Here is a 16,542-nt window from a genome sequence, read left to right as displayed (position 1 = left end):
TTTATTTATTGTAAGATAAAGAAATAAATAGTGTGTAAAATAGGATATAAACAAACATGAAATAAACGAGGGTGTTTATCTAAATATTTTTATGGTCCCTCTTATTTATTCACAAGCTTATTTTCCCCTCTTTGCCTTTGAATTTTCCATTTTGATGTGCCTCCTATAATATCCATAGATAGTCAAAAACATAATTAATATCAGTGAATATAAATTAAACAAAAATATAACAAAGTTCAATGTGTGGTAAAATAATATTGCCAAACAAGTATATACTCAAAAAATATAAATCAAACAAATGAGTAACATAGTTCATTGTGTGGTTTGATGATTTTTATCACATATACATAAAAGTTGCTAGATGCAATTTTTATTTTGAAAAAAAAAAAACACAAAAATGTAGTGACTAGAATTAAACTTGGGACACAGTTGCTAGCGAAGGAGTGGTGTGAGACAAGAATTTAACCACCATGCTAGATTAGCTTTTGTGTATAAGGATGCACAAATTAATATATTATCGTCATTTAGATATTATACATGTGTACCTTTATAGGAATTGAATGAAAAAATCATCGATCATTATAAAATAAAACTCATAAAACATGTTTTTTTATTTTTCAAAAGACATTTTTTAAAATACTCACCTAATAGAGTCGTGAACACCCTGGAATGAGTAATAACCATATAAATAACATGTAACGCCAAAAAGTTTGAAAAAATTGACCAGAGGTGGCCCTATTGAGTACACCTCAATTTTTTAGTACAAATTACTATAGTAATGTGCGAATGATTTTTTATGATAATTTTTTTAAAATACTTTTTTATACATAAAAAATATCTTTATAATAATGATAAGTTAAAGTAGGCATTTGGCCATATGATATCATAGTATTGTGAGATGAAATCAGCATTTAGACATGCGATTTTACATTAATTCTATTTCATGATTTCATATTCTCTAGAAATCATAATATGGAATCATATGGGAATATCATATCATAATTTGAGATATTTAATACAAAAATTAATCCACACGTTTATATTTTGTTAAAACAATGCTACATTTATATCTACTAACTATTTATTTTACATGTAAATAAAATTATAGTTACATCATTACATTTTAAAATTTATTGTTCACACCAACATATAGTCACTTTAGGTCACACTTCACGATCATTGAGTAATAAAATCTTGAAGAACCCGTGAAAAGTGCTTCATTTTTAGATTGAAACATTACTTAAGTGGAGAACAAATAATTTTATAATAATTTATTATGCAATTTTATAATTTTTTATTTAATTTGATAAGATTGAATAAACAATTGAAGCAATTTTAATAGTTTTAGAAAACTTATGAGATTTTTACGATTACGTAAGAATATACAATATCAAAATTTCATCTCGAATATCTAAACAAAACTTTAATTGCATCTCATAATTTCATATCATGATACTATATCGCATGACCAGACCGCCCAAATCTACCATTTTGTTAAATATCGTCATTTGTTTTATTTTTTCTTGGTTTCTAAATAGATCCCACTTTTTTAAGCAATCTCTTGTCTGGACTCTAGATTTATGTAGAAATATATAACTAACTGAATGTTAAAAAGAATAAGAAAAAGCAATTCTAAAATCCCATATCACTTCTCCTAAGCTCTTGGAGATTTTGCTCATAATTATCTTAGAAAACTGATTAAAGGTTAGTTGGCTTTCAATTTTTTCTTTCTAGTTTGTTATGGAATTGTGAAATAATGGTCTTTTAGGTTATTGATTTTTAGCTTTTATTGGATGTTTAAGTTGTAGAATTTTCAAGTAAGGTTCAATATTTGCTCAATTTTTTCGTTTTCCAGATAAGGTTGATCTATTGACAGATTCAGGATTTGAAGTTTGTAGTTTGGGATTTAGATCTTTTGAGTTACTGAATTCTAAATTAATAACTGTACATATTAAATGGATTTTTGTAATGAAAAAAAAAAAATTGAGTTTGAACCAGAGTTATTGGGTTCAATAAATGTGTTCACATCATGAAAAAAAATGAAGGTTGAATTTTTTTGTTGTTGTAGAAGAATATGATGTTAGTTGATTTATCTTATTAGCCAAGTAATAATAATTAGATGTGAAGAAGTAAATTACTATATTGTTGTTGAGTTGATTGCATTACTTTCCTGTATTTTATTAGTATTTGATAACAACCTAAATGCTTTGTTTTCAATGTATTCTTGATTTCAGGTATTCATTTTAGATTTTAGAAAGCTGACTCTGGGATGGAATTTTGTTCTTTCTATTCGACACCCTATTACTGCGTTGTAAATGTTAAACCGAATGTGATTCAAAAATGCCTAATTTCAAATCAGACAATGTTTTCTAGACTAAAAGAAAGAAGATTGTGTTCTGGTTTAGATGTTTATAGCGTAGAGAAAAATAGGAAGCGGAGATCTTGCACTGTCGCTTCTGTTAAGGGGGTTGACAGTGTTGTTGACTCAAGTCTCTTGAATGAAAGCTATAACACAGATGTCGTGGATGGGAAAGTCGGTACAGAAGGTGTGACTAGTAGAGGTAAATCAGTACCAAAGGTTATGATTCCTAGTTTACCAAGTGAAGCTAAAGGCGATGCTGTTGCTGTGATTGATAGCTGTTTGTGGGAATGGAAGCCAAAACTGAATGTTCATTATGAGAAATCTGGATGTCAAAATGTTAACTCCGCGCCAATACTTTTTCTTCCTGGTTTTGGTGTTGGTTCCTTTCACTATGAAAAACAGCTAAAGGATCTTGGTCGTGATAACAGAATATGGGCATTGGATTTTATTGGACAGGGAAAGTCATTACCTAGTGAGGATCCAACTTCGCGGTCAAAAAGATTAAATGAATCGGAAGGTGATGGAAACAATGTTCTCTGGGGTTTGGGGGATGAAGTAGAACCTTGGGCAAAAGAACTTGTCTATTCTATTGACTTATGGAGGGAGCAAGTACGCTATTTCATCGAAGAGGTACAATTTCTATCTTTGTCCTTGTGTTTTTTCCCTCAAAATTGGTTGATCTGTAGATTAAGCATTGTCATTGATGTATTGCTAGTTTTTTAAATTCATGTTCGTTCAATACACTGGCTCGTAATGAATGCTAGAAGATGAAACTAAAAATATTCATACAAGGCTTATGAGTACATTACAGTTGCAGTCCTGACAATTTGCTATAGTATGCCAGAATAATGTTCCTTTGGCACTACTTGTTTATTTTTGTTCGATTTAGGCTATGGAACGATGGGCTTCTCAATAAGTTTCCAAATTGTTGATTGGTTACTAGGAACAAACTATAAACTTGTATCCTTTGGTGATGCAGGTTATTAAGGAACCAGTCTACATTGTGGGAAATTCACTTGGTGGATATGTTGCCCTCTACTTTGCTGCATACTACCCTCAATTAGTGAAAGGTGTAACCTTGCTGAATGCTACGCCTTTTTGGGGATTTCTTCCTAATCCTGTTAGATCTCCGAGATTATCTAGATTATTTCCATGGGCTGGTACTTTTCCTCTGCCCTCCAATATCAGAAAGCTCACAGAACTTGTGTAAGTGCCCTGACTTTCTGTTTTGATTATTTAGTTTCCTGATCCTATAAACTTATATACCGAGTAATAGGATCTTCTTGCCAGCTATACATTTTATATTGGTTAGCATCAAGACGATGACCAAATGATGTGTTGTTACATTTTGCAACTTATGCTGAAAAAATGAATCGTTCTTGGATAATTTGATGTTCTTTCATCATATAATAGAGGGACATTATGGATTGTATCCTTGTTTTTGGGTTTTGTCTGGTTCTCAAACTTATCCGTCTGTACGCTTCATTATGCTTCTGTAGATGGCAGAAAATTAGTGCTCCCGAGAGTATCGCAGAGGTGCTTAAACAAGTTTACGCTGATCATACCACAAAAGTAGATAAAGTTTTCTCTAGTATTCTTGAGGTAACAGAACACCCTGCAGCAGCTGCATCCCTTGCTTCAATAATGTTCGCTCCTCAGGGACAACTAAATTTTAAAGAGGCACTGACTGGGTAGGTAAAGCAAGTAGTATTACATAGCCGTGTCATTTGGCTTGCATATGTTTTCTTATACAGTAACAAAGCTGAAATCTTTCACCTTGCTATATCTAGGTGTCGAATGAACAATGTACCGGTCTGTCTCATTTACGGGAAAGAAGACCCCTGGGTGACGCCGATTTGGGGTTTACAAGTTAAACGTCAATTCCCTGAAGCTCCATATTATCAGATTAGTCCAGCTGGTCACTGCCCCCATGATGAAGTCCCAGAGGTACCCCGTCTTTCTTAGCTATACATCTGCTTTTGACATTCGATCTTGTCTGTCAAAAAAGGTTTAAACATTACATGATATAAGATGATGATCATGCTATGCCACACACACTGACTCTAGATTTTGGTTTCGCCTCTAAATACAAACGTACAGATTGTTAATTTTTTGCTGCGGGGATGGATCAGGAACGTTGAATCCGATAGTTCAGCTGCATTGCCTCTGCTAGATTATCCAGAAAGCGTCGAATACGACGTTGTCAAAGAATTGGAATTTGTTCGGCAAGGAGTGAAAAAATCAGCAAAAGTGCAGTTTTATGGATCAATGACTTCTCAATGGGAGAGGCTTTCCATGTTTCTAAAATCTAGATTCCAAGATGGAGTTTACTCTCCATAACTGTACATTTTTTTTTCATTTCTTTGTATCCACATTGTGAGATCAATTTCTGTGTTACATAGCAACTTATGTAAATTGTAATTAGGTCACATATATTGAGTGTAAAAAAGAAAATTTAGTTCCTTGATTAAATCTTGTTTATTATTGACTAAAATGTCAAATACCATGAACAATTCTTGTTTTTGTTAGGAATAATTAAAATGATCAGATAAGAATTACTATGACAAGAGTCAAATTTAACGTAATCCTTGTCCTATCATATTCTCTTTTAATCTTATTGTTCATTCATTTATGTTTGTTATATTTTAGAGTATAGATGTATAATATTTTCACCATAGCTTTTGCTTTTCTATGTATTCAACATGCTTTTGATTAACGCTTTTCTCATGTTCGAGAATTTATCGAAAACATTGCATATTACTTTTTTTTTATATATCAACTACCTTGGTTCAACTTGAATATCAGTTTATACGCAACTCAACTAATCCGTCGACCCAACTCTCTTCATACTTGAATATCAGTTTATACGCAACTCAACTAATCCGTCGACCAACTCTCTTCATGAAAAAGCCAAAGTTAGTCCCTATCCCTCCAAAATAGGGAGGAAATAAAGTGTTATATAAATGAAGGTCAAAGCTTAATTGTAAAAGGTATTGTTACATGCCTCAGTCACTGGTTTGTTCGTCTTCTTTCAGCTATTCTACATGAATACGTCAACTCTGATCCAACACGATGGCCTAACCATTACCACTTATTTCTAGTTACCAAAATATGGAAAGTTGAGTTCATTACCACACAATTTCGAGCTAGTTAAAACGCACACGTCTTAAAGAGTCAATTAGTGCACCATTTTCAACTAACTGATGCATCACAAAAGCTAATCCATTTGGAGTAATAGATAAAAAAAAAACTTCACAAAGTCGTTATTATCTGGGGAACCAAAATTGTTCTCATTTCGTCTTTCATGATTTGTAAAACTAATAGGAAATTGTAGTAGTAAAGAAAACTTAAAGGTGAAATTTCTGTCATTTTCCCAATTTTATTATATATTAGTGGTTATGGTAAAAGAAATTAATAAATGAGTGAAATTTGAAATTTAATACCGAAAATACCAGAAATATCAAACTTATGTAATTCAAATGCTTTTTACATGAATGAGAAGTTCAAGCAAAACTCATATGCAACAAATTTAATAACATTCCAAAACAGATTATACATAAATTAGGGGTCAGGTGATTTGAATATCATATTATTAGCAGTTTAAAAAATAATAATCTCCATGTCAATTTGATTAAAGAAACATAAAACTGACATTAAAATTCATTTATGTAATTTGTGGAAAGATGATCTTATGATTCAGAATAGAGTAGTATCACATAAATTAGAACTTTGCTACAGAAAAACGACACCAACTAGCTAGTTTTCCAATAATCGACGTCGACCAGCGAAACTATTGCCTAATACCATTACATGGCATTTACCTAAGCAAATCAAAATACACAATAGAGACTTAATACTGTCAAGAGCAACAAAATTCTTGAGCCAAACCTCTGCCATCTAACAAGAAAATACTCCAAAAGTAAAAATTACAAGAAAAAGAAGAATCCACAAACCATGCAAAAGAAAACATTATCAGCAGAAAGGAATGTGAGAAAGATGGAGAATAAAGATTAATCCTCGTCCATCCCTGCAGGTTGTTCTCTCCTGCCTGGACCTCCCGCTGGTTTTGACATTATAATCTGCACCAAGAAATAGACGTTTAAAAAGAAAAACTAAAGAGGTAAAAAGCCTACTCAAAATTAAAAACAGAACTGAATTAAAAATAGATTGGCAAAAGTAGTCGAATATGAGCATAGATCAGCTTCAAAAAGGCTCTCCTTATCCCTCTTTTATCATCGACTATTGAACTTTAATCTAACTATCATTTTTTTTAAAAAAAAAAATTGAATTGCACAAGCTATTAATTTAACTATGATTTAGTCTTCCTTCCATGCATCTCTATCAAGAGATGACATCTTCACAAGGTGGTAGAAAACTAGGCACTTCTCAGGATTGAAACATGAATTGAATAGCAAATCAAGAGAAAATTATTACCTGGTCTACCCGAAGCACAGTGCAGACAGCATCAGCAGCATATTTTAGAGCAAAATATCTGCTCAAAAGGGCCAAGATGTGTTAGGGAACAATGATTTGCATAAATAGCTAACAAAACCACAAATGAGATGATACTCGGGATACAAAATACATGATCATTATCCATTGAATAATACAATACTCCATTTGCTTCAATTTATTTGACTGATTTTGACTTGGCACTGTTTCACGGAGTTCAAGAAAGTAAAAAAAGACTATTGAATCTTGTGGTCTTAAATTAAAGATGTGGATTTATACCAATATGCCATTTAATCTTGTGGCTCTTAATCATGCCATGTTTTGCACTTCTCCATATGGCCTGGTTGCCTCCACTAAGGAATTGCCTATTGAAACTAAACCAATGATCCAGGTACTCCTAAGTCTATACAAGACACAAAATGAAGAGACCCTGAAGCCTGCTGAAAGCCATAGGCACCCATAAACACTAGCCTGTCAATTCAAATTTATGTCTTGTTTCTTCATTATTTAAAAGAAAGTTTTTGTTTTACCCTAGGATCAAAATCAGTTGATACTGGATAAAAGATCACACAGAATTTAACAAGAAGAATAATAAAGAATATAATTAAATAACTTTCTTTGACAACTGGTAAGTAGGATTCCTTCAGCATTGAGAAAATGCCAGCCACCATCATAAAAGGTTACATCCATGTTCCAACAAAATTTTACAATCTTCCCATCATGTCTATGAATTGATCTACATCTTCTATACATAATTGTTTACACTAAAAAACGTGACAGCAGAATATATGAAGCATGTCTATTAAGAGAAAAAACATGGCTTATCCTTGGGTCTATCTAAATGCTTCATACGTCCTTTTAATCCTTTTTATTCATTAGAAGTTCACAACTGGTATGATTTAAGTATCCAGTAATTGCTCTATCTCGGGTGTGAATAATATTTGTTGCTAAACTTGTTTTGTACATTATTGTTTTATTGTCTCTTTCTTATTTCCTGCATCAGTTACACTTCTTTGAGCCGATAGTTTATCGGAAACAGCTTATCTACCCCCGCAAAGGTAAGGTTTGTGTACATCCTTCCATCCCCAGACCTCACTTGTGGGACTACACTAGGTATGTTGTTCTTGTTGCTACTATAGAATCCATCTGCTGACGAACCAAATTCCAATCTGATCAACATTACTTTATGTCAAATCATCCTTGGTTTTCACAATTGTAATCAGAAATGTGTGGTTGCACACAGGAATCCCTAGGGATTGCTCACAATTGACAAAAGAGTCTCTCTAGAAACTAGCTGTATACTTAAATTGCCTATTAACAACAATATGAACGAGTGTACGCACATTAACATTCACAATATGCCATTCTAGATGAGAACAGGTTCAGTTAGCTTGTAAATTCACTCCCTCAATTGAATGCTACTCCAGTCTACTGGATCAACTATAGACATGCTAGTGAAAATTTGTTTAAAAAAAACAATAGAACAAACAAGCAAAAGTGAGAAACATCTAGAATTTTTTTGTGTTCACATAGATCACTTTCAACACTTCTTACAGAAAGAAGAAAACAGACACCATGAAAAGAACACTTACTTGGTAACATAGAGGTCCCATATACTCAAGCCAGAGATATCCTCACAGGCACCTTTCTCCAAGTTAAGGCCCACTTTGACATTTCCAGATGCATGTTCAGCATACAAGGATGATATGATCTCCATCGCATTGAGGCCAGCATTCTCAGCTAGCGTTTTAGGAACCATCTCAAAACTTTCAGCAAACTTAGCTATTGCATATTGATCCAACCTGAAAATAACGACTTGAGTTATACAACAGAAAAGTTGACCTGCAGTAAGAAGCAAGAGATCATCTGCGAAGAAAAATCAACAAAAACAATACCCCATCTCTTTGAAAGAGAATTCTTTCAGCTTTCTGGCCAGCTCAATTTCAGTAGCTGCAGCTCCAGGTACGATCCGACTATCCCTGCACATTGCCTGGAACGAACATAGAGAAAGCAAAGTCAAAAAATTTTTGAGAATGAAACTTTATACCAAAGTCAAATTTCAAGATCAGAAGCAGACACAATCAAAGCTATCCATCATCTCTCAATGTCTCAATTCTTAGTAATCAAAATTTCATAATGTAATTCTCAACTCTAATTCTATGTCCAAACAACACCTAACAATGAAGGGACAGGTAAGCACAACAGACTATTACACATGCGTGAATCTGCAAAGAAAAGAACTAAGGTATAAATACTATGTTTTTTACTTTTTTACCTTGTAGGTATTTACACCATCATCAACGGCTCTTTCAAGGTCGTCCAAGATACTATCAGTGCTTCCCCGCAGAACAACAGTGGAGACAGAATTTCCACCATCTTCATTTCTCACAACTGTAACCTGTCACATATTTAAGTAATCAAATATACTGATAATACCAGCTACACACTAAACGAGCCCGGATATAAATAAAAATCTAAGAATATTACCCTGACACCGCCAATTTCCTCCACTGAAACAGAATCCACATGGCCAAGGTCATCTGGATTTGGCTGGCTAAGCTTTAACTGTTTTTATAATCAAAGAAGAATGCTATAAGAAATTTAAGTATTATCCTTTAACATATATTATCAAACAGAACTAGTATGCTTACAAGTGCAACAGCCCCAGTGGTACGGCAAAAACGGCGGAGTTCAAACTTGGAGCTGATTTTCAATACCATAAGTCTGCAAACACAAAAAATGAAGTCCATATGAAGCAGTTCTAAATTACACCAGCGTAGATGTAAACACATTAACAAGTCTAAGAAACAGAAATTAAAATATATTTTCACAAGAGGTCACATAAAAGATTGAACGCTCTAATTTGTGTAAAGCAAAGAGTACCTGTGATGAAAAAAGAGATCTTTTCTTCAAACAGACAATGGATTTAATTTATGGGGGTTAGGGGGTAGGTATGGAAAAAACAAACATCTATCACTATGTAAGAAGGAAATAGTATTAAACATCTCCTTCAATTTGACCAAACAAGCAAATTCCTCCATCCGTAAAGGAAATAGTGTTAGTTCGTCTTTTCATGGCACTACACCTCTTATCAGTGTATCTCCTCAACTGCTTTACCGTAAAACTTAAACATTAACTTGTATCACCAGAGCATTGTCGGCAATACAACACAACACAAGGACTATAGTCAGTTCAAAAGTTCTCCTTTTCTATTTTGATGAGTTTCAACTAAATATAGCACAAGTTCAACTAAAATCTGCCAAAAAAGAATATTTGTGAAGCATAGGAAGATTAGCAACAAAATGAGCAGTACAGACAATAAAAGCACAAACCAAAACCTTCTGAGTTGCTCCTTAAATCTTAATGTAACTGTATGATGCTCTATATGGAACAGATAAGTTGTAGGTTCCATAGTTGGATTAAGAGGAAAAGAAACCAGGTTAGTGGGATCTGCAATGCCGACTATGGACAATTCCAAGCAAGACAATAAGAATTTGACAATATAACACTCCTTACTAGAAAGCAAAAGAATATACTGTGGCAAATCTAAGATAATACTGTATTTCAGTTATCATAGTTGCACAGATTTGTTCAGAACAATTATCTCTTTTGACTTTAACTGTAAAAACAGTTTGAAGGTGTACTAAAAATAAAGTTTCAAACTATTAAAAGCTCAATCCTCTGATATTAATAAATAAGATCTCTGTATGTATGTGTGCAGAGAAAGGACACAAAATGACCCACCACCCCACCCCACCAAAAAATTAGCTTCTTTACTCTGCTAATTCAGAAAACATGCAACAACTGCCCAGAAATATTTAGGAGGTATACAGAAAAGTCGCAAATTATTAAAATATCAAATATAAGACAAAACATTCATCTTACTTGTAACGCTCACAGAAATGAAGAGCCATCTCTCCCACCGCTGCTCCACTGACAATGACCTTAGCACCTGAATCAGCAACTGATTTAATAAGTTCCTCCACCTTAGCCTCCTCAGTCTTTGCATAGTTTTCAAGCTGCAAATGCAAGAGACAAAGAATCACTGACAGGCTGAAAAAGTTGAAAGATAAATAGGTAGAAAAAAATGAAGACATGAAATTAACTTCTTTGGACTTCAAATGAATTCTAAATTTGAATAAAACACGAGGAGTGAATAAAGTCATAGTACCTAATAATTTGCAAATTATTTAGTAAAATAGTTCAGCGTGATGCTAATCCTAGACTAAAAGCTTAACACTACAATTAATAATAGAAAATTTATTCTGAAAGGCCATACAAATATCAGATTGAAATCAAAATTAGCACTTCCTGTCTTAAGCAGATGAATGCATCATCTATCAGTTTTCCTGTTAATTACTGTTTGTCAATTAGCATATCTAACTCGATCCAGAAACAACAAAATACTTGTGCATATACTTCCTATAACAATGAGAAATTCACATCTTCAGTACAAGCACTACAGTTCCAATGGGTTACCTGCTCAGCACTATGAATAAGAACTGTTCCTTTTGTTTCGGTTGTAGATGTATCAACACCTTGAACAAAAACAGCGACCTGCATTGGAGTAGATGGATCCTTTAAGCATAAAACCAAGAGAAGGCTGAACGAAGAGGATGATAGTTCAACTGTGAGTATGCTAATGTAGACAGCCGCTATTATTAAGACAACATAGAGACCAAACTTGAGAGAAGACCTATCGGTTCCAACTTGACAAAAATAGCCAAAGCTCATCACACGAGAACAAGATAAGAATTTTCCATGCATACGATCAGCAAGCAAATACCAAACATAGAGGACCGAAAAGCACATATTCACTGTGTTTTTATCTTACCATATGGGTGATTGCATGAGCTTTATGAAGAATAGTTGCTCCAAATAGTAACCTCATACCCAGTAGAGCTTTGTCCCATCTGTGTCTCGCTAAAATGTGTTAAATTAGGAGGGGGATGAAGAACAACAAAGAAGCCCTCCATAAGTTAAGTAATTTCAGCTCCATCAATGCAACACATATCCCTTATCCTAGAATTTTCAACTACTATAGTCCCTCAGAAAAGCACATATTCACTGTGTTTTTATCTTCCCATATGGGTGATTGCATGAGCTTTATGAAGAATAGTTGCTCCAAATAGTAACCTCATACCCAATAGAGCTTTGTCCCATCTGTGTCTCGCTAGAATGTGTTAAATTAGGAGGGGGATGAAGAACAACAAAGAAGCCCTCTATAAGTTAAGTAATTTCAGCTCCATCAACGCAACACATATCCCTTATCCTAGAATTTTCAACTACTATAGTCCCTCGGAAATGTGAAAAAATAGTATCATGAGTTTCACGTATTTCTTCAGTTTGATATAAAGACTAATAGATGCTTGAAAGATGTACAAAACAAATCAGGAGCAAAGAAAATTGGCTTGCAGAAACAGGGATCAGTGGGAGAAGCAGGAACAGGGGTCTAAATTTTGGTTCTTCATGATGTGAAGGAAGGATAACAGCAGGTACAGGAGGGTAGGAAAGCACTTATCCGGGAAAAATGTGAAAAAAACTGGACAGTGTTTTGACCAGGGAAATAAGAGTGTGTGTGTGTCGGGAGGGAGGGAGGGGAGGGGGGAGCTCATCTTAGGTAGTGATGAGAAACACTGTAGTATCTGAAGGAATAACAGGTATCCGGGTATCAATGTAAACTAGCAAACTGTCAATTATTGAAACTCAAATGTTCTAGCAAACCATTCAAATTTTCAATAAAATCTGAAGTCAAAACTTGTGCAGAAAGACCATAGAAACAACTGATCTACTTACTGTGGGACTTAGATTGTTGATTCTCTATCAGCATGCACAATTATTGTTCCAGTCTATGCCGCAATAGCAAAAGTAAATGTTCTATGTTATTAACCACTTATCAGGTTATGACTATTATCTAAAGGTTCAGCAACTACCCATTGTCCCTGTAATCCTTCTTAGGCATGAACTAGCCCAGTTCAATTAGAATTAAATAAAAACCAAAAGTGCATACGTATTTTAGAAGAAGCCCACCAAACATAATGGAACATCCTAGAAAATGAGAAGTGCATCTTCATATAACTGAATGGTTTATGAATAACAATTCTTGCATCATGCTGAAGATACAATTTTAAATTGAAGTATGCAGAAGAAACTATTTTCAAATAGTAATATGAGGAAAAGATAGCTATAATAGGCCTTGTAAGAGAACACTAAAATAGATCTCACAAACAGGTGAAAATTGCACAAAAGGCAAAGTGAAGGTGAATCTCAAGTTCTGAACTATAACCAAACAGGGTAACAATGACTAAACCTGAATAAGGAAGGGAGATGTAAATACCGAAATAGACCTCTTATGCTGTAACAATAACAGAAAAGTAATTTCTCGAATGTGTTTGTAATGGTTCACCTTTGCCTTCTCTATCCTCTTTATGCTCCCAACAGCATCACTTTTCAACACCATACCTCTAACTATGGTGGAATTATGCAAACCCCCACCCAATAGCTTTGCGACTCGTACATTATCCACATTGAAGTTCGCTGGGTTTTTAGGGCACACTTGAATGCAAGCCTACACAGACCAAAAAAGTCAAATTAGAAAATGTGGAAGCAAAAACCACCAAGAATACTACAAAAGAGCAGGTCATGCACCTCAGCAACAAGGGGACACAGGACATCCTCTAGTCCAAATTGTTTGCTAGCAACTGCAGATTTCATCCGTGAAATAACTTCATTCTTGTCTTTGACATTCATATTCTCGGAACCTGCCTCAACTAGCTCATCCAATAATTCAATTGTCTGCAGGGATGTAATCAATTAGCAAGTCAACCTGAAATCACTTGTCAACATAGCGGTAAGCATGATTAGTGTAGAAGATATAACATACCTTATTTATTGCCTTATTGTACCCGATGATAATTTCACTAGGGTGCAACCCCATCCTAATGAGCTCCTCAGCATTTTGGAGGAGCTCCCCCGCAAATGAAACAGTCAAATTAGCTCCATCACCAATCTCCTCTTGCTGTGCCTTTCCGGCCAAAACCAATATCTTTGCAGCAGGGTGCTGGACCTCAAGCTCATTCACAATAGTGGCAGCATCATTCGTGACAAAGAGCTTGTCCAGATGATTGATAACCATCTTATTCATGCCTGAACAAATTAATAGAATTGAAGTCACTAAGGAACGGCAATAAGATTAAGAAAAACAACTCATAAAAAGGATACCAAGGAGGAGCATGCATGGAGCACACTCCTTCAGAGATGAGAACTACTTAATTAGTCTCCAATTTGATTTCCATATTGCTAAATTTGGTAAACCCCCTCAATGAATGTCTACTGTATTATCCCTTATATTTTTTTCCCAACTCTAACCCTCTGAAACTATTAATATCATTAAAGCGAAAATCAAAAACATCACAGAAGAAATAAACTGCTATATTTGTTCTTCTTTCTTGTGGTTGTGAGGGATCTTAATGGAAATGCTGTTCAGATTATTTATCAAGTACAGACATAAACTTTCCATTAGCATTATATACCCAAACTGACACTTTCTTGTCATCGAATCTACTGATCCGAAAAACACACATATACATACACATTGGCTGTCAAAAAAAACCAACTATACCAACAAAATCATCGATGTTTTTCAGCAGAGTATACAAAAACGAAAACCCAGATCAAAAAGAAGATCGTACCATTTGGGCCGAGAGAAGTTCGAGTAATAGTGGAGAGCTGTTTACAAGCATCGATGTTTTTTAGAACAGCTTCGTCGAGACCTGAAAGATGCTTGTGCCCTTCTTTCAGCATTGATTGAATTCCATAGGGCTGCATTTTAGTTGATCTCGTAAGGCTAACAACAACTACAGTATGTACTCGAAGATTCCTTAAACCCTAGCAAATGCTGTGAAAGGGTTTCTGTGGAAGACAAAGAGACAGTAGCTAGAGTGAAAAAAAGAAGAAGAGGGAAACCCAAATAAAAGCCCTAGTATACATTCTTCTAGCTTTACCCCTGAAATATATATTTTAATGGTCGACAAATATTTTGGAGTGTTTTTAATAATTAATTAATTAATGACAAAACTTGAACTACACATATGTAATAATAATATAACTAGGGGGTTTCTTGGTCGGTTATTCATTAAAATTAACATTAAATTAATTTAATTGGTTTTTAAAATCGAATCAAAATAATAACTATTAGTTTGGTTATTGTTGGTTTGATTCAGTTTTTCTGATTTATTTGATTTGAAAGTAATAATTTTTTTGAGGACATACTTGTCTCGATAGACACAAACACGTCGTAGATGAACAATTCACAAAAAAGCTATTGTCGGTTCAATTAAGCAATACTAAAGTTATCGTTACAAAAACAAAGTGATTCAATTAAGAAAAAATGTAACTATTTTATCTGAAGTAGGATCGATAAAGTTTGACTAATATGAATTTTGATGGATCTGGACATAGAATTGATATAGTTGGGCTAAGTTTGGGGCTTGAGAAAATGGTAAAGTTAAAGACATAAGTTAATTAAAAATTAATAAAACATATATATATATATATATATATATTATTTATGAATAATATATAAATAATTATAAGATTTATGTATCTAATATATTGGCTCAATTTGGTTATAGTTGTGGTTGTATATTTGTAAAATCAAAACAAAATCAAATAGTATCGATTTTCAAAATTTAAAACTAAACCAAATATCAACTTTTTAATGAATCTAATTGACATTGTAATTCGATTTTAATTTTTTAACCATAACCATAAACAATATTAAATTAATAACATATACTAAGAAGAATTAAACAATGGAAATTTTTTACAACAAATATGTGATATATGCTAATTAAAAATTAATTGTAAGCTATAATTAGGATTTTGTAGCTATTTTCTCTCTCCTCTCTTCTTGCTCTACACTCTGTTGCAACTTGCCTTTCGCCTCTTCCTGCCCCCTCTTTTTCGCTCGCTTCTCTTTCCTTCCTCTCTTTTATATAAATAAAATAACAATCAATTATGCAAATACAAATATTAACAGTCAATTATAAATACAAATAATAAATGTTAATTATACATATGTTTTCAATGATATAAAATACAAATGCACAATATTCATTATTACTACATTGATACAAATGATAATCATCAATTATACATATATAAATATTTAACTTGATATGACTTTATTTGTTGATGAAAATTGTATTCGTTAATACAATTGTATTCATTGATACACATAATACTAATTACTTTCTCAGCTTCTAAAAGACTGACCTATTTTCGTTTTTAGTCTGCTTCAAAAGAATAACCCGTTTCCTTTTTAGTAACACTTTTGATTTCAGTTTTTCACGTGACATATTTAAATCACAAGATTAAAAAATATTTTTATACACTTGACATAAGTTTGATTTAGGACTACAAGATTGAAAAGTCTTCTTCGTATCTTAAATTATTTGTCAAATCAAAAGTAAGTCAATTAGTCAAAGGGAATACATATATACAATTATTCAACAGATATACATATATCATTATTGATACATATGCATACTAGTTACATATATAGAGTGACAAACAGATATACAATACAATTCGCTTATTTATACTCTCTCACTCGTCTCTTTTCTCCCTCTCGTTACCTTGCTCGTACATCTTCCTTTGTAACATGTAGCTATAAATCGTAAATAATCAAATTAATGATACATCTAAACTATTTATATCAAACACAA

At 33.4% G+C, this 16,542-nt stretch overlaps 2 protein-coding genes across 2 annotated transcripts; one reads left to right on the top strand and one right to left on the bottom strand.

Annotated features, from left to right (window-relative positions):
• Positions 1-1,407: 1,407 nt before the first annotated feature.
• Positions 1,408-4,834, top strand: LOC101263054 (pheophytinase, chloroplastic). The gene is made up of 6 exons (XM_004229633.5): positions 1,408-1,704; positions 2,235-2,992; positions 3,342-3,568; positions 3,862-4,053; positions 4,153-4,309; positions 4,463-4,834. Exons 2-6 carry the CDS (start codon positions 2,270-2,272, stop codon positions 4,700-4,702), a joined length of 1,539 nt encoding a protein of 512 aa, XP_004229681.1. The 5' UTR covers positions 1,408-1,704; positions 2,235-2,269; the 3' UTR covers positions 4,703-4,834.
• A 1,154-nt stretch (positions 4,835-5,988) lies between these two features.
• LOC101262749 (T-complex protein 1 subunit theta) lies at positions 5,989-14,892 on the bottom strand. Its single transcript, XM_004229632.5, has 13 exons — positions 14,506-14,892; positions 13,698-13,960; positions 13,463-13,609; positions 13,221-13,382; positions 11,294-11,371; positions 10,700-10,833; positions 9,466-9,538; positions 9,302-9,379; positions 9,090-9,212; positions 8,710-8,804; positions 8,407-8,616; positions 6,797-6,854; positions 5,989-6,441 (listed from the first exon to the last, which is right to left on the bottom strand). The coding sequence occupies exons 1-13, from the start codon at positions 14,639-14,641 to the stop codon at positions 6,373-6,375; spliced, it is 1,626 nt and encodes a 541-aa protein (XP_004229680.1). The 5' UTR covers positions 14,642-14,892; the 3' UTR covers positions 5,989-6,372.
• Between the last annotated feature and the right edge of the window lie 1,650 nt (positions 14,893-16,542).

This window comes from Solanum lycopersicum, chromosome 1 (assembly GCF_036512215.1).
Source record: "Solanum lycopersicum chromosome 1, SLM_r2.1".
In the NCBI taxonomy this organism is placed as follows: domain Eukaryota; kingdom Viridiplantae; phylum Streptophyta; class Magnoliopsida; order Solanales; family Solanaceae; genus Solanum; species Solanum lycopersicum.
Note: the sequence above shows the minus strand (reverse complement) of the source record. Positions and strands in the feature narration are given on the sequence as shown.